The 18,910-nt window shown below is 44.9% G+C and overlaps 2 protein-coding genes across 2 annotated transcripts in view; one reads left to right on the top strand and one right to left on the bottom strand.

The window, feature by feature from the left end:
• Positions 1-7,517, bottom strand: part of col4a3 (collagen, type IV, alpha 3) — a 39,928-nt gene extending 32,411 nt beyond the window's left edge. Inside the window, exons 1-2 of the mRNA XM_070543275.1 lie at positions 7,381-7,517; positions 6,653-6,851 (exon numbers count right to left, since the gene is read on the bottom strand). Coding sequence (XP_070399376.1) covers positions 6,653-6,715 — 63 coding nt within the window. The 5' untranslated portion in view covers positions 6,716-6,851; positions 7,381-7,517. The remainder of the gene's footprint in view (positions 1-6,652; positions 6,852-7,380) is intronic.
• A 4,767-nt stretch (positions 7,518-12,284) lies between these two features.
• Positions 12,285-18,910, top strand: part of col4a4 (collagen, type IV, alpha 4) — a 44,289-nt gene continuing 37,663 nt past the window's right edge. Inside the window, exons 1-3 of the mRNA XM_054742378.2 lie at positions 12,285-12,414; positions 12,859-12,901; positions 17,718-17,789. Of these exons, the coding sequence (XP_054598353.1) occupies positions 12,371-12,414; positions 12,859-12,901; positions 17,718-17,789 (159 nt within the window). The 5' untranslated portion in view covers positions 12,285-12,370. The remainder of the gene's footprint in view (positions 12,415-12,858; positions 12,902-17,717; positions 17,790-18,910) is intronic.

Genomic DNA, 18,910 nt, shown 5'->3' on the forward strand with positions numbered 1-18,910 from the left:
TGACCCCTCTGGAGGGGGTAACCCCTGACCCCCTCTGGATGAGGTACCACTGACCCTTCTGCTGTTGTGTCCTTTGGCAAGGCATATCACTTCTCCTTTCCTGCTGGTGGTGATAGAAGGATTGAGTACGGCTGTCTTTCCTTCATCAGTGTGCTCTAGGGCAGCTGTGACTGCAACAGCTCATCACCATCAGTGTTTAAATGTGTGTGTGTGTGTGTGTGTGTGTGTGTGTGTGTGTGTAGGACTGTTTATGTTGCAATGTTGTAAAGTACCTTGGGGGGCTGAAAAACTCTATAACGTTTTATATAAATAAATACACGCCAATTATCATCACGGTTGTGGATTCTCTCTCTCTCTCTCTCTCTCTCTCTCTCTCTCTCTCTCTCTCTCTCTCTCTCTCTCTCTCTCTCTCTCTCTCTCTCTCTCTCTCTCTCTCTCTCTCTCTCTCTCTCTCTCTCTCTCTCTCTCTCTCTCTCTCTCTCTCTCTCTCTCTCTCTCTCTCTCTCTCTCTCTCTCTCTCTCTCTCTCTCTCTCTCTCTCTCTCTCTCTCTCTCTCTCTCTCTCTCTCTCTCTCTCTCTCTCTCTCTCTCTCTCTCTCTCTCTCTCTCTCTCTCAGTAATAACAACAGCTCAGGACAAAAGGCTGAAACACAAAACAGACCTAAAGCACACAGAGACTCTCTCCATCCTCCTGTCCCTTCAGCTGTCTCTACAGTACTTTAGTGAGACAATCTGTTTTTCTAACACATTTTATTTCTGCAGCTCTCAGGTGGCGCAGATTAGCTGGTGGCGTCCTCGTTTATAAGAAAACCTGTTTTCTGTTAAAGGGGACAAAGAATGCAGTTTATCTAAAACACTGCTTTGAGTCTCTGGGAAGCATAAGAACGTGTCTTTTGGTGTTCATCTGTCCCAGGAGCCCTGATACAGGCCATTCTAAACCCTCCTAATCGAGCCGCCGGGCGTTTCTGCTTGGGCTACACAAACACCTTCATGGGAGTTACTGTAGCTTTTCACTAACCAATCAACCAATCAGAATGAGCATCAAAATACGTTATTTTTCCTACTAAGTTTGTCAAAATAAAAGTCTACACTAATTGATCGTGCCGCACCGCCACACATTTTGTGGATTTTTTAAAAGATATTGTAACGGCTCCAACTTGTTCTGTTTTGGATCATTACTGTTGGCCGCAGCCAGTGTTGGGAGTAACGCGGTACAAAAGTAATTAATTACTGTAATGCATTGCTTTTTGCTGTAATGTGGTAATGTAAGGCATTACAGGGAAAGAAAATGGTAATATTTACTCGGTACAATTGTCAGTAACGCAGTAATTGCAATGCATTTTTAAACCCAGAATCAAGCTGCGTTTCTTAAAAATTCTAATTGCGGGAAACCCGAAAAAATATCCAGTATCTGCATATATGACGTCATTTACGGACTCAGCTTTGCAGGCAGAGAGGACGCAGTGGTAACAGCACAACTACTCCAGCTGCGTCCTGCACGCGGTCGCTGTAACATTCACAAACTCGCTCCACTAAAACAAAATAATTCACCTGCGATCGTTCATATCAGCGCATGTTCTCTGGTATTCTGTACTTTTGTGACGTGCTTTGCCTCAGCTGAGTTAATCTGGACCCCGGTGATTTCCACTCATTGCTGCTGGAGCGCCGCGCATGTGAAGATCCCTATGGCTGATAGAAAGTAGGAAGTCTAGGAAACATTTTTTTCTGGGAGACGGAGAAAACATGCAGCATGCAGGAAGGTTAGAGAGAGAAAGGGCAGGAAATTATTCAACTAAAATCAAGGAAACAAAACAAAGTGCTTGAAAAGAAATAAAGTAGGTAGATTTATGTTTATGTTTATGTATTTAGCAGACACTTTTGTCCAAAGCGACTTACAAGATTTACCCCCAGTACACATGTTTACCAGTGGAAAGCAATAATATATAAGCATTTTATATTTATACATGTGATAGAATCAGATCACCCTCAAAATCAGTCCCACATCCAGGGCCGTATCAAGGCATTTGGGGACCAAGGCTAAATAGAGTTGGAGCCCCCACTTGGAGCCCCCACCACCCCACTCCCTGCTCAGTTAATCTAAGATGGCAGCGTGCTGAGAGTACAGATTGTTGTTGCTTTTATTTAATAAACAATCCTTCTAAAGAACAGTTTTTAACAGCAGTCCTAGCTCAGACACCACATCACCTTCCACCGGATGTGTCATGAGTTCATCAGGCATCAGATTACCAAACTCATACTGAAGTTGTTTTGTTGTAAGTAACTTAGAGTAATGCGAAAGTAGTGTAATGCCTTACATTTTAAAATCACTAATACTGTAATCTAATGAATTTCTTTAAAATGAGGGTAAGAAGTCATAAATAATGCATTGCAGTTTTGAAGTAACTTGCCCATCGCTGTCCGCAGCCCACACCTTACCTCCAGGAAAAACAACGTTAACAATCTCCCTTCAAATTAGCTCGTTTTGTCTTTCTAAACCGAACCAGAACTCTCCACACAATAGGCTAAGAACACCCCTTCAACATAAAAGTCCAACCATCACTAATCGTAACCGTTACACTATTGTTAAACAATGTAAAGCCTGAAATGCATAGCCTACATTTACGCACTCATACTAACCATAATTGTAGTTTAAAATTAATTTAAATATCATGAAACGTTTAAATTTTACTTTATTTTGAAAAGCCACTGGCTTCTTCCTGTCTAGCCGAGGTGTTTCAGATGTGCTTCTCATGAGAGATAGTCTGAAGCAGAGGAGAAAAGTTTGTGCCCCGCCTTATTGACAGTCTCCCGTTTTGAGTTTAATATTTGTGTAAACTGTGGATAAAGCGGGAGGCGGGACTTAAACGCAGGTTCGGGTTCGGAGAGTGTGGAGCACGCTCACGTCAAACCAGCAACACAAAATGAAAGGGCAGGGTGAGCACAGGTGATCAACATATGTATAAAAATACAGACAACAGTCAGATGAGCAGAGAAAATGTCTTATTTTGAAATATCGGAGGTGAAGTAACATTTCAGGAGCGAATAAGAAGAAGGGGGCGTTCCTGTTTACAAACAAAAACGCCCATTGAGTGCCTGGCCAGATGATTGCTTAAATCAGCTGTGAAAAGAGCCATTTGCCCCTCCTACTTGGCCAGAACATAAATATGCTAATGAGCGGCTTGCTGATTGGTTGGTTTGAACCAGAAGGCCTCAGACCCTGGAGACTGCAGATTGGAGGAGGAAGGGCTCCACATTCTGACGATTTTATGAGGTTTCTCAGAAAGGAAGTTTTTCTCTGGCATTTTTAAACTTTATAATTTACATAAAAAGTAGGTCGCACATGGCTTTGACTTCATGGCGTGCGACTTTTGACCCCTCAAGCTGTTTTTATTCACAAACAGGAAGAACATGTTGGTTTAGATTCGTTGTCCCCTTTAAGGGCCATTTACACGACGGTCGACTCGTCCTGGCACGGGTGAGCACAGCCCGCCCCCACGCTGCATAGCTGGGTTTCTATAACCTTCCCAGGAACGCAGATGTGTGCGGGGACATGGACGGGCGCCGCTTAGCAGAGTGGCACCACGGTAAAAAACAATGGAGGACGCTGCGGTAGTTTTATACTTGGTACTCAGATTGTGGCTCTTTTTTGGCTCTTATCCAGGAAGAAACATTGTGCATTAAATCGTCATCGTTGTCTTCCTCCGCTTATCCGGGTCCAGGTCGCGGGGGCAGCATCCCAACTAGGGAGCTCCAGACCGTCCTCTCCCCGGCCACCTCCACCAGCTCCTCCGGCAGGACCCCAAGGCGTTCCCGGACCAGATTGGAGATGTAACCTCTCCAACGTGTCCTGGGTCGACCCGGGGGCCTCCTGCCGGCAGGACATGCCCGAAACACCTCCCCAGGGAGGCGTCCAGGAGGCATCCTGACCAGATGCCCAAACCACCTCAACTGCCTCCTTTCGATCCGGAGGAGCAGCGGTTCTACTCCGAGTCCCTCCCGAATGTCCGAGCTCCTCACCCTATCTCTAAGGCTGAGCCCGGCCACCCTACGGAGGAAACTCATTTCGGCCGCTTGTATCCGCGATCTCGTTCTTTCGGTCATCACCCAAAGCTCATGACCATAGGTGAGGATTGGGACGTAGATCGACCGGTAAATCGAGAGCCTGGCTTTCTGGCTCAGCTCCCTCTTCACCACGACAGATCGGCTCAGCGTCCCGCCTGTCGATCTCCCGGTCCCTCCTACCCTCACCGAGAACAGGTCCGACTCACTGCCGGCTATGCGAACCAAACTCACGCTCCTCTGGTAAAGGGACTGAATGGCCCTTAACTTTGCATTAAATGCAACGTAAAAATGTTGCTGACTATTTAGGTTCAGTCAAGTGTTGATCTGTGACATCACTTCGCATGCACACAGCTAGGCCAATCAGAGGCTCCCACTTGGCGTGAGAGTGACATCACTTCAGCCTGCTAATCAGTCCACAGGTGGGTGTCGGTTCAGCACTAAACAAACCGCAGGTAAGCAAGGCTGACAAAAAAAGAGTCAGCTTCACATGGACATCAGTGAAAATGCACCAATGAGCACCTGAGCCAGGCCGAGCTGACCGTAGTGTAAACGGTCCAATAGCAGGTGTCTTAATGAGGGCCGCGCTCCATTTCTGCTACTGCACCAACTAGTTATTCCTCAAAGGAATACTCAAAGTGGAACATCTTAATGGAATGTGGCCCAGCTGAACACACTGATGATTCCAGACTCTGCTGTAAAAAATTCAGTATTAATCTTAATCCCGGTTCTGCTGCCAGTTCTTTCCTCAGGAGGGTTAGGATTTGATCCAGTCAGCTTGTTTCTTTGGCTAATTTAAAAATGACTGGTTCTGGTTCTGCTAACTGGACTGAACTGAAGTAGGCAGGGTTTTGGTGCTGTTTAAATAAACTGAACTGAATTCATAATCCTGTTTTATGCTGTGGTTCTGTTGGGTTTCTCCAAAAAACTTGGTCGGATAGTTGTCTTAATCTTTTGTTTAAACTGCATGACCGGATCAGAACCATCTAATGGTTCTAGTTCACGCTCAGGCTCTGTTTGGAAAGGGTAGATATGGTTCGGAGTGGAAAAAGAAATGACACCAAATCTGAATTTTGACTCCAGAACGATCAAGAGAGAGAAGGAAACTAGTCTACGGCAGCCGCGGCGTTACCGGGCCTGGTCTAAGGCACACAAGAGCAGCAAAACAAGAAGCAGAAAGCACAATGAAGAAATCCGCCGTAACTGACCACTGCACTAGAGGAAATCATATGTTGGGCTGGGAGAACACACAGATCATTACACAGCAGCAGCAGAAACTCAAAAGATGGATCAATAGACCACCAGTTGAGACTCACCACTGTAGCTGATCTTTATTAGGACTTTAAACTCAACACTCCCTGTTGTTTTGATCTTCTCTGTGACCCTCATAAGCCACCGTAGTTTCATCAGAATGAAAGGTCTTCATTTGGTTTAGGACCGTTTTCACCCACCCAGAAACTGCCGATAAATATAACACACTGTCCCTTTAAGGCACAAAAACTCGAAGATCACATGGACACTAATATTCTACTACTACCAGTAGCCAGTGGCGGATTTAGCTATTTGGGGGCCCAAGGCAAACACAGACATGGGCCCCCCTCACACAAAATGTTCCACTATCTTACTTTTAACTGGATTTGCAAAACTCTCCCCTCTTCCGCCAGGAGTTGTTTTCCCTTTTAATTAGCCCTCCTCTCTTTTCCTGTCGTTCTCTCCCTTTGAATGCTTTCTTCTTCCTGTCAGTGCTCCCGTGCTTTTGCCTTGGTTTATTTTCTATTTTTCATTTTGGTCCATTTTTCCTCCCTTTAAACATTTTCCATTGTCTTTCCTTTCTGCTTCCTTTTGATGTTTACATTGAAAACGACGTCACTTTCAAAAGTGAAGCACGCTTCTTCTTTCTCTCATTGGAGCCACCAAGATAACTCGGTTTCATGCTTAACGTTTTGACCACCGCTTCGAATTTGTTACGAACGCTCCCGCCTCTCTTCTTCTTCTTCTTCTTCTTCTTCTTCTTCTTATTATTATTATTATTATTTGTAGTCTTGCGGCACTTGGCAAACAACAATTTGGCACATTACTGCCACCAACTGGATTGGAGTAGAATGACTATGGATCACTTACCGTTTGTGCATCGGTGTAATAAAGGAATAGTCCATTGTGGCGTTAACAGAGGGGTAACTGCTCCTATATATCATACCAATATTGTTAATAATAATAATAATAATATTAATGGCATTATTATTATTATTATTATTATTATTATTAGTCTGAGCTATGAGTGCTATGTCTCCCAGTATGTCTCCATGGTTACGCCTATTTGAGCATCAGCTGATTCAAACCTTCTCAATGTGTTTGACAATTCGGGTGTTCCGGTTCTGAGGTTCGGTTTGTTAAAGATGCTGACAGGTAAGGCCCCCTGACCCAATTATACAGAACCAGGGTTGTGATCCAGTCGGACACTTGGAAAAGTTCTGCCCTGCTGTTTGGCTACATGCAACTGTTGCACACCTGGTCTCACCTGGAGATCCGGACTGTTGTGTTCCGAGGTGATGCAGCCTCTGGTGCCAGAGACCCGGTACCGGGAGTCCACTCACCTGTTTGGCGTGGTCCAGAGAGAAGAGGCGGCAGAACATCAGCAGGAGGAGAATCAGATCCATCCGGGCCGTGGTCCTGATGACAAGGGGTTCGAGAACTCCGTGGTGTTCCTCTCGGCTCGGTTCGGCTCAGTCCACATGTGAGGGAACGCAGCAGCCGGTGAAACTGAAAGCAGCGGCTGGATTCTCTGAACTCATCCTGAGGGCGCGGCCACGGAGACCCGACCGGGCACGCGCACAGAAATACAATAACCAATTATGATAACTGATTATTAATTAGGAAATCAATAGAAAACAAACGGCCAGATTCATCCAACTAAAATGACCAATATAGTTTTATTTTGTCTGGTTTTATTTAATTGTTGAAGGTCCGAATCCCGACGCAGCCCTGCATGGAGCAGAACCCAAGGTTCTGGTTCCAGTCCTGCAGCCGCTGATGGAGCAGAACTCAAAAATACTACAGGAGCTGACACAAATAAACTTTTTTTTTACAGTAAATTAAAGTTTACGAATAAACAACCTCGTTTTGAAGGTGGAACAAAAAAACGAGCGGCTTTTATTTTGTCAGGACTCAGCGGAAGTGGTGGCGAGGCTCGCTGTCATACAGTAACTTGACGTGACCCGCGGCTGACGTTTGATAAATTTCCTTTTTGCATCTTTATGTTTGCGTGATGAAAACCGCGTGAAGCTTCGGACGGAGCGCGAGACGTGCAGGTAAGAGAACTCACCTGAGCTGTCTGATGGGTGGATGGTCACGTGCTGTCGGACCGCAGGTGGATGAAAGGAAGGTTGTAAAAATACAGCCGTTAATCAGCTGTTTTTTAGAGTCCAATGTTGCGCTGACGTCACACGCTTAATTAATTAGCTGCAAATTAAGAAGAGGAAGATTTCATCCGATCACGAAACGAAACCTTTGAAGTTTAGAAAGTTCTAAAGAAAGTTTTCAGTTGAATGCGAAGCGGTTCGGAAACGGATTCTGATACGGTCCGGGTCTCAGGCTGGTTCCGTGTCAGACTGCTCCAGTAATATGACTCAATTACCTTCTATCCAAACTTTTCCCTCAAAGTAAAGATCAAAGTTCTGCTGGAATCAGCTGATGAGAAAGCGTTTAGAATTAAGAATTATGATCCACTCAACACCTGCAGAGCAGAACCACTGATCCGGTCCCGATCCAGACTCTCCTAAATCCTTTAAACTGGTTCTGGATCAGCAGTTCTTCAGAGATTTTCTTTGGACTTGGGCTGATTTCAGAACCCGACCTGTCTGAGCTTCATGAAAACAAGATCCACTTATCATCTTAGAGCTGCTGGCAGGGTTCTTGGTCTCAATCCTGGTCCTGATTCTTATACTGGTTCTTTTGATCCTGGTCCAGGTCTTGGTCCTGGGCTGATGATCATATTGGTTCGTTACAGCAGCATGTAACCAGGAAGTACGTTCCTTCTGGTTTCCGACACTTTTGAGCTCCTAGGTCTGACTGTTTCTACAAATGTGATGGGACTTCAGATGGAAACACACCTGAACAGAACATCTGGTTCGATTATGTTGGAGAATGGTGGCGCGATCTTTGAATCAGGTTCAGATCAGACTGAAGTCTTAGAAGATTGTTTGATGAAGGTAACTGATGAACTTTAGCTTGAGAGACTCCAGATGCGATTCTGTCAGATACTTATGGTTCCAGATGTGGTTCTGTCAGATACTTATGGTTCCAGATGTGGTTCTGTCAGATGATGATGATCCTGGGCGTGGTTCTGTCTGAGACTTATGGTTCCAGATGTGGTTCTGTCAAATGCTGATGGTGCCAGGCATGGTTCTGTTTGATTCTTATGGTTCCAGATGTGGTTCTGTCAGATGCTAATGGTCCTGGGCGTGGTTCTGTCTGATACTTATGGTTCCAGATATGGTTCTGTCAGATGCTGATGGTGCCAGGCATGGTTCTATCTGATTCTTATGGTTCCAGATGTGGTTCTGTCAGATACTGATGGTTCCAGGTGTGGTTCTGTCTGATACTGATGGTTCCAAAAGTGGTTCTGTCTGATGCTAATGATTCCAGATGTGGTTCTTCTGTCTGATACTGATGGTTCCAGATGTGGTTCTGTCTGATGCTGATGGTTCAAGATGTGGTTTTGTCTGATGGTTCCAGATGTGGTTCTGTCTGATGCTAATGGTTCCAGATGTGGTTTTGTCTGATGCTAATGGTTCCAGATGTGGTTCTGTCTGATGCTAATGGTTCCAGATGTGGTTTTGTCTGATGCTAATGGTTCCAGATGTGGTTTTGTCTGATGCTAATGGTTCCAGATGTGGTTCTGTCTGATACTGATGGTTCCAGATGTGGTTCTGTCTGATACTGATGGTTCCAGGTGTGGTTCTGTCTGATACTGATGGTTCCAAAAGTGGTTCTGTCTGATGCTAATGATTCCAGATGTGGTTCTTCTGTCTGATACTGATTGTTCAAGATGTGGTTTTGTCTGATGGTTCCAGATGTGGTTCTGTCTGATGCTAATGGTTCCAGATGTGGTTCTGTCTGATGCTAATGGTTCCAGATGTGGTTCTGTCTGATGCTAATGGTTCCAGATGTGGTTCTGTCTGATGCTGATGGTTCCAGATGTGGTTCTGTCTGATAGTTCCAGATGTGGTTCTGTCTGATGCTGATGGTTCCAGATGTGGTTCTTCTGTCTGATACTGATGGTTCCAGATGTGGTTCTGTCTGATGCTAATGGTTCCAGATGTGGTTCTGTCTGATGCTAATGGTTCCAGATGTAGTTCTGTCTGATGCTAATGGTTCCAGATGTGGTTCTGTCTGATACTTTTGCTTTCAGATGTGGTTCTGTCTGATGGTTCCAGATGTGGTTCTTCTGTCTGATACTGATGGTTCCAGATGTGGTTCTGTCTGATGGTTCCAGATGTGGTTCTGTCTGATGCTGATGGTTCCAGATGTGGTTCTCCTGTCTGATACTGATGGTTTAAGATGTGGTTCTGTCTGAAGGGTCAGACCTACTCTCTCCAGGTTCCTGATGTTCTGTTCTGTGGAGGAGGAACCTATCAAGAACTTATGTTTTCCCGGTTTGATGGTGGAACTGGAGAACATCTCAGAACCTCAGACTGGACTGGTTTTGGACCTAAACAGGGGTAGAACTTCTAGGTCCTGATTGTAAAATAGCACATTAAAACTAACGGCTATGATTAACTCCTGGAGTGGAACATTTGGTTCACTGACCAGTTTAAAATCTGCTTTTAGGATTTCAGCTGCTGCCTCTTCTCACTACTGTTCTGGCCGGGTCTGGTTCCTGCTCCAAAGCCTCAGATTGGGCCGGTGGGCTGAAGGTCGATTTCCTCTCCTTCTTTATCCCTGTTAAGTCAGAGATGTTCATCTGCAGACTGTGACTGTTATCGCTCATCTGCAAATAGAATTGTAGCAATTATTTCTTCACTTTTTAAAAATAACTTCACATTTAATTAAAGAAACACAATGTGTCACTGCTTAAACATAAAAGAATAACAAATGTAACCCAGGCAATCCACCGTGTGGAAACAGCTCCGGTTAGAGTTACGAATGACCTGCTGATGTCGGCTGATGCTGGTTTCCCATCGGTTCTCATCCTGTTGGACCTGTCCTCAGCCTTTGATACTGTTGATCACAACATTCTGCTTTACAGATTACGTCACGCTGTTGGACTCTCTGACTCTGTTTACAATTGGTTCTCATCTTATCTTACTGAAAGAACAGAGCATGTTGCCCTGGGAGAGGGTAAATCTGCTACACACAATGTCACCTGTGGTGTTCCTCAGGGCTCTGTGCTCAGTCCGATTTTGTTCGTATTATATATGCTCCCCCCGGCCCATATCATCAGCCAGCATATTTTATTCCATTGTTAAGCTGACGATACTCAGCTTTATCTCAGGATAAATCCCACCTCCTCGTCTACTCCGCCATCATCCACGTTGACCATCTGTTTGGAGGAGATCAAGTCATGGATGAAGCAAAATTTCCTGCAGCTAAACAGCTCTAAGACTGAAGCTACTTTAGTAGGCACCCCACACCAGGTTAGGTCATCTAACATCAACCTTATTACCTTTTCTGGTCAGAATATCCCACTGTCAACATCTGTTATAAACCTTGGGGTTGAAATGGACTTGAGTTCGACGTATGAGGCCCATGTGAAACATCTGTGTAAAACGTCTTTTTTCCACCTCAGGAATATAGCAAAACTGCGTCCAGCACTAACGTTTGCTAATGCGGAAAAGCTGGTCCATGCGTTTGTCTCCTCCAGGCAGGATATCTGCAATGCACTTCTCATTGGGACTACTGGAAAAATCCTTCAAAAGCTGCAGTACATTCAGAACTGTGCTGCTGGGGTCCTGATGAGAGGACGCAAATATGACCATATTACGCCCATTCTTAAATCTCTTCACTGGCTCCCTGTTTCATCTAGAATTGATTACAAGGTTGCCCTTCTCACCCACCAGTGTATTTATGGGGATGCCCCCCCCCCCCCCCCCCCCCCCCCACACACACACACACCTTAAAGAATTTCTGTTTTCACAGACGTCCACACGCAACCTCCGCTCTGCATCAGTACATCTTTTGAAAACTCCAAAGACTAAACTTCGCACCTTGGGAGATCTTGCTTTTTGCTCAGCTGCACCCAGACTTTGGAATTCCCTCCCAGGTCATCTGAGGATACCACAGACTAGTGACGCTTTTAAATCTGGTCTTGAATCTTGTTATTTTTTTTACCAGAGCTTTCGGGTTAAATTACTTTGTAGCGCTTTGAGATTTGTTTCAAATGTAAAGTGCTTTATAATTCAAAGTTCACACTTGTATTATTATTATTATTATTATTATTATTATTATTATCCCTCTGTGCATCTGCAGCTTGCAGAAATCTCTCCAAACACTCTGTGTTGCGCTACGGTGAAGGTGGGATGTGGATCCTGCAGGAATGGAGGCACCAGACTGGGTTCTGAACTGTGAGGGGACCAAACTTTGTTTAGAACATTCATTCTTTTTTTAAAATAAATATAACATCATAAACATTTAAACATATTGCCTTCTGCTAATTTAGTACAAACAGTTTTGGACATATCACAACGAACTCTCAAGCTACAACCTGCGGTTGATGTGCCTGAACAGCAACACTAAATGTGTCCCTAAAACGTTTGTTTGGTAATAAAACATTTAGCTTGTAGCAAAATAAAGAAATATAATAAACACAGAAATATGAGGTAGATGACCAATATTAAACCTATATTGATGTGTGCTGTGCAGCGGAATGCTGCTCGGCTACGGTCAGAGCTACTGTGTCCCGCTAGGACAAACATTCCCCCCCCCATCACCACATCACAGGTACATAGGCACACGCGTGAAACAAATGCATTTGTAACATTTCCGTTGCCATTGCTACGTTGGTATGAGTCCCCCCGAGGGGCTCACGCCAGCCGAACAACAAAAACGCACTCATGATGCGTCATTATAGGGAAAGATCAGGTGTGTTTTGTAAATTCTGATCACTCTGACAGGTTGTACCTGTGACACGGGTGTCTCTCAAGCTAAAGCTCCTTCTCCTTGCTCCGGGTCACATCCTTTTGACATGAAAAGGAGCAGAATCGAGGCTCACCATCTTGTCTTTGTCTTTGCAGGAAGAGCACCAGCGTCAGAGTCGGCTGGAGGAGGAGCCTCAGTGACAGGACGTGAAGTGGGCGGGGCTCTACTCTGACGACATGATGCTGCTGACTACCTGCTCTTCTCACAGCTTCTGGATCCAGTAAGTAAACAGAGTGTTTTTTATGAGCATGGATTCATTGTTCCATCACTCAGAGCTGGTCAGAACCTTGTAGAACCATGGCTAGCTAGAAGCTAGCTGTTGCTGTTTTATTGAGTTCAGGTTGTCATGGTTGCACAAAGTGACTGAAGTGATCTGGAATCAGTGGTTCTCAGTAGGTAATCCTCTGGTTTGATGTGTTCAACTGTCAGTGAAACAGACTACAGAGCTGTTGCGTCTAAAGACGGAAGAGTTTAGGTTTGGTTTGGATCAGGATCTGGGTTGTTGTGAATCAGAACCGTCATCATCAAACAGCTATTACACTGACCCGGTCAATCAGACCCTTGTATGTTACTGGGACTAAATCTCAGGCTGGTGTTACATCAGAATGAGCCAGAAAAATAAATGAACAAAGGAAATGTCACACTTGTTTGTCTCCATTTGCAGGTATCTCTCCTTCCTGCTTGTTATTGGTCCAGCAGCTCCCGGGGTGAGTCCAACTTTGACCGTCTTCTGATTTGTTCAACATGTCTGAACATATGAAATACCTACAGGATTCAATTTATGTAAGCAGTAACACCTGGTGGTTTTGTGGATGTAACGTGTAACACCTGGTGGTCATGTGGATGTAACCTGTAACACCTGGTGGTCTTGTGGATGTAACGTGTAACACATGGTGGTCTTGTGGATGTAACGTGTAACACATGGTGGTTTTGTGGATGTAACGTGTAACACATGGTGGTTTTGTGGATGTAACCAGTAACACCTGGTGGTCATGTGGATGTAACCAGTAACACCTGGTGGTTTTGAGGATGTAACGTGTAACACATGGTGGTTTTGTGGATGTAACGTGTAACACATGGTGGTCTTGTGGATGTAACGTGTAACACATGGTGGTCTTGTGGATGTAACGTGTAACACATGGTGGTTTTGTGGATGTAACCTGTAACACCTGGTGGTCTTGTGGATGTAACGTGTAACACATGGTGGTCTTGTGGATGTAACGTGTAACACATGGTGGTTTTGTGGATGTAACGTGTAACACATGGTGGTCTTGTGGATGTAACCAGTAACACCTGGTGGTCATGTGGATGTAACCAGTAACACCTGGTGGTTTTGAGGATGTAACGTGTAACACATGGTGGTTTTGTGGATGTAACCAGTAACACCTGGTGGTCATGTGGATGTAACCAGTAACACCTGGTGGTTTTGAGGATGTAACGTGTAACACATGGTGGTTTTGTGGATGTAACGTGTAACACATGGTGGTCTTGTGGATGTAACGTGTAACACATGGTGGTCTTGTGGATGTAACGTGTAACACATGGTGGTCATGTGGATGTAACCTGTAACACCTGGTGGTCTTGTGGATGTAACGTGTAACACATGGTGGTCTTGTGGATGTAACGTGTAACACATGGTGGTTTTGTGGATGTAACGTGTAACACATGGTGGTCTTGTGGATGTAACCAGTAACACCTGGTGGTCATGTGGATGTAACCAGTAACACCTGGTGGTTTTGAGGATGTAACGTGTAACACATGGTGGTTTTGTGGATGTAACGTGTAACACATGGTGGTCTTGTGGATGTAACGTGTAACACATGGTGGTCTTGTGGATGTAACGTGTAACACATGGTGGTTTTGTGGATGTAACGTGTAACACATGGTGGTCTTGTGGATGTAACCAGTAACACCTGGTGGTCATGTGGATGTAACCAGTAACACCTGGTGGTTTTGAGGATGTAACGTGTAACACATGGTGGTTTTGTGGATGTAACGTGTAACACATGGTGGTCTTGTGGATGTAACGTGTAACACCTGGTGGTCTTGTGGATGTAACGTGTAACACATGGTGGTTTTGTGGATGTAACGTGTAACACATGGTGGTTTTGTGGATGTAACGTGTAACACATGGTGGTCTTGTGGATGTAACCAGTAACACAAGGTGGTTTTGTGGATGTAACCAGTAACACCTGGTGGTTTTGAGGATGTAACGTGTAACACATGGTGGTTTTGTGGATGTAACGCGTAACACATGGTGGTTTTGTGGATGTAACCAGTAACACATGGTGGTTTTGTGGATGTAACCAGTAACACATGGTGGTTTTGTGGATGTAACGTGTAACACATGGTGGTTTTGTGGATGTAACGTGTAACACATGGTGGTCTTGTGGATGTAACCAGTAACACAAGGTGGTTTTGTGGATGTAACCAGTAACACCTGGTGGTTTTGAGGATGTAACGTGTAACACATGGTGGTTTTGTGGATGTAACGCGTAACACATGGTGGTCTTGTGGATGTAACCAGTAACACAAGGTGGTTTTGTGGATGTAACCAGTAACACATGGTGGTCGTGTGGATGTAACGTGTAACACATGGTGGTCGTGTGGATGTAACGCGTAACACATGGTGGTCTTGTGGATGTAACCAGTAACACAAGGTGGTTTTGTGGATGTAACCAGTAACACATGGTGGTCTTGTGGATGTAACGAGTAACACCTGGTGGTTTTGTGGATGTAACCTGTAACACCTGGTGGTCTTGTGGATGAAACGAGTAACACCTGGTGGTTTTGTGGATTTAAACAGTAACACCTGGTGGTTTTGTGGATGTAACCAGTAACACCTAGTGGTTGTGTGGATGTAACCTGTAACACTTGGTGGTCTTGTGGATGTAATGTGTAACACCTGGTGGTCGTGTGGGTGTAACGAGTAACACCTGGTGGTCGTGTGGGTGTAACGAGTAACACCTGGTGGTCGTGTGGATTTAACCAGTAACACCTGGTGGTTTTGTGGATGTAACCTGTAACACTTGGTGGTCTTGTGGATGTAATGTGTAACACCTGGTGGTCGTGTGGATATAACCTGTAACACCTGGTGGTCTTGTGGGTGTAACGAGTAGCACCTGGTGGTTTTGTGGATTTAACCAGTAACACCTGGTGGTCGTGTGGATATAACCTGTAACACCTGGTGGTCTTGTGGGTGTAACGAGTAGCACCTGGTGGTTTTGTGGATTTAACCAGTAACACCTGGTGGTTTTGTGGATGTAACCAGTAACACCTGGTGGTCGTGTGGATGTAACCTGTAACACCTGGTGGTCTTGTGGATGTAACGTGTAACACATGGTGGTCATGTGGATGTAACAAGTAACACCTGGTGGTTTTGTGGCTGTAACCTGTAACACCTGGTGGTCTTGTGGATTTAACCAGTAACACCTGGTGGTTTTGTGGATGTAACCAGTAACACCTGGTGGTCGTGTGGATGTAACCTGTAACACCTGGTGGTCTTGTGGATGTAACGTGTAACACATGGTGGTCATGTGGATGTAACAAGTAACACATGGTGGTTTTGTGGCTGTAACGAGTTAAGGAGCATAACCGAGATTCAAAAAAATATTTTCATCATTTGTGATTCATATCATGTTTTTCACTTGGTCCTCATTGATAGATTGGGGTGTAGTTTTTAGAGGACTCTGGTAGCTGGTGTGGGTGCAGACAGGATATCAGACCAGTGACAGCTAGAGGTTAGTGGAGCTGAAGACTCTGTGAACCCGTCCAGATGAAGTGATAGCAGGAATGTAGCTACTACACAAACACTGCTGCTGGCTTTAAACCCATCGTCTGGCCCCAGAGAGTAAAGACAACAGAGCTGGACATTAGGACAGTCTGTTGTGGGACAGCTAGGACAGGGTCCTCCCTGTTTGATGTCTCAGTATAAATACATAAGACAACAGGAACCAGCAAAATAAGAGATGGGAATGTGGGTCAATTTTTCTTTATGAATATTTTGGGCAGAACATTTTTGGGTTCTGATGTGAATCAGAACCTCTCTGGTTTATTTTGAGTTCACTATAACTGGATAAAAGAGCCAGATGTTGTAAATAAGCCAATGAAATAAGAAATATTGAGGAAAAATATGCACTATTTTCATCTTTGGCTACACCCACACTCCCTTCATTACCCGGGCGGTGTGTTTGGGATCATTGTCATCCTAGAAGGTCTAGTAGAAAGTCTAGCTACAATTCATCCCCAGGGTTCACACTGATGGCAGGATGTTTTTGCCCAAAATCTCATGAATCATGGTCACATTTGTCCTTTCCTTCACGCTTCTCAGTCGTCCTGTCCCCTGGTGTCCCCTGGGCATGGGCTGGCTCAAGCAGCGGTACCTTTTGAACGCTGGGTTTGAAGCCATGATGGTGTAGTGTGTTAGTAATCATAATCTTTGTTACTGTGATCTCATCAGGTCACATCCCCCAATGATTATGAACAGTTCTTTTTTCGTTAACTGTGAACAATGAGCTGAACTAGTTCGTTAGAAAATGTGCAAACTTAAATCTAAAATGGCAACACTGGCTGGCTCTGGCTCGATTTTGTTCTGAAAACGTCTGAGCAGGAAAAATGAAGCGTGATTATCACTGGATCTGTTTAAAGTCACACTAACGCCAGAGTCTGCTTCTTCAGAATGAGATGTTGTCTGATGTTTACATTCCCTGATGTCCTTTCAGAATCAGCCACAACAAAAACCCGCCTGCTCAGCTGTTTAAACATGTTCTCAGCATGGAAAATGGTAAAATAGCTTTTTATTTAAATAGTGCCTTCTGGAGTTTTACAACCCCCCCAAGGAACTTCACAACTCATCACTCATTCACCCGTTCATCCCCAACTCATCAGCTCATCATCACCAGCGTGTGAATGTGTGTTAAAACACCTTGAGGGGTCGTAGAACCCTAAGAAGGCGCTACAAATGCAGGCCATTGCCATTTACCATGACCTGGATGACGTTTCTATGGTTACAGACACAGAATTAAAGCATTTCAGAAGTTTAAAAGACTTTAACGGACATGTTGACACAACGACCCCACATCTCCAGTGTTGGTCCATCTAGATCTCTCCAGCTCCCCTGACCTGCTACCCGTCAGCTTCTGGTCCAGGTTCTGACTAATGGAGCTCGTTCTTCCGCATCTGTGCTTGGTTTTATTTTGTCCTGTCTCTGGAGTTATAAAGGTCAGGGGAGTTTCCTGGACTGAGACCCAACATGTTGATGTTTGGTTCCTGATGCATTCAGTTCAGACTTTACCCGTCATCAGTAGGACCGCATGGACCAGGGGTTACTTCTGGAAGATCAAGTAGACTTTTATTTAAAAGCATTATTCTGATGCTGAGCTGGTTCATGTCACTCTTCATCAATTATGTAAATCTGAGACGAAAACGCATTTTCTTAATCAAATTTTATCCTAATTGTAATTTTGCTAAAACATTCAGGCGGCTATGACATCATAGTGATGTCTGGTTTGTTGTTGTTTCCAGGGCGACCAAACCGAGCCGTGTGGCGGACGGGACTGCTCCACCTGCCACTGTTTCCCGGCAAAGGGAGCGCGGGTGAGTCTGAACCCACAAGCACGTCAGCCAATCACAGCACAGTTCACCTGGTAACTGTTGCGATGACACATTTACTGGCACACATGGCCGGTGCCGTGAGGAGGCAGAGGATGGAGGAGGAAGCAGGAATGTGATGATGTTAAATCAAATGTTTACCTCGGACTGAGTCAGCAGATTCCACACACACTTTTGCTGATTTTCATCCGGTGTGTCCCTCGCTTCGAGGGACTTTATTAAAACCAGTTTACCTTCATAGGAATCATTAACATGATGAAAAGAGAGTTTTATTAGAGTCTGATCATTTAGTTTATGAGGACATGTTAGGTCCCCACGGAGGGCTTGGGAGTGAGAGGTCCGACGATGTCACACAAACAAGCAGATCCTAGTCTGACGTCACTGGAATGCTTAGCTTCTGTTTCCAGAAACATCTTTCAGGTAGAAATCACAGATTAACACAAGGTGACCCTCCCAACGGTCTAGATGTCTCTGCCTTCATTCAAGTTCATCCAGATGTCAGAGCAGCAGAAATCTAATGGGCTGCTTGATTAAACAGCTGATGGAGTAAATAACATCTAGCTGTCTCCTTGGTGTGCGTGTGTGTGTGTGCGCGCGTGTGCGTGTGTGCGTGCGTGCGTGCGTGTGTGTGTGTGTGTGTGTGTGCGTGTGTGTGTGTGTGTGTGCGTGTGTGTGTGTGCGCGTGTGTGCGTGTGTGCGTGCGTGCGTGCGTGCGTGTGTGTGTGTGTGTGTGTGTGTGTGTGTGTGTGTGTGTGCGTGTGTGTGTGTGTGTTAGGTTTATACAGCTGGAAACAGCAGACAGACGGGGAGGATTGTGGGTCGCTGTCTGTCTCGGTGATTTCACAGCTGAGCAGCTTCAGAGAAATGACAATGGATGGAGGGTTAACGGAGATCACAACTGTCACATCCTATCACACACACACACACACACACACACACACACACACACACACACACACACACAACCTCCTTAAAAGTGGTGTTTTGATAACTTTGTAAGTTAAACGTTTGAATCGAAGCCCCTGGATGATGTCCATGAAGGAGTGACCTGATGGACTCAGTTTCACAGTCAGTTAAAAACCTCAGAGGAAAGAAAATAGAATCAA

The sequence above is a fragment of the Nothobranchius furzeri genome, chromosome 13, assembly GCF_043380555.1.
Source record: "Nothobranchius furzeri strain GRZ-AD chromosome 13, NfurGRZ-RIMD1, whole genome shotgun sequence".
NCBI lineage: Eukaryota > Metazoa > Chordata > Actinopteri > Cyprinodontiformes > Nothobranchiidae > Nothobranchius > Nothobranchius furzeri.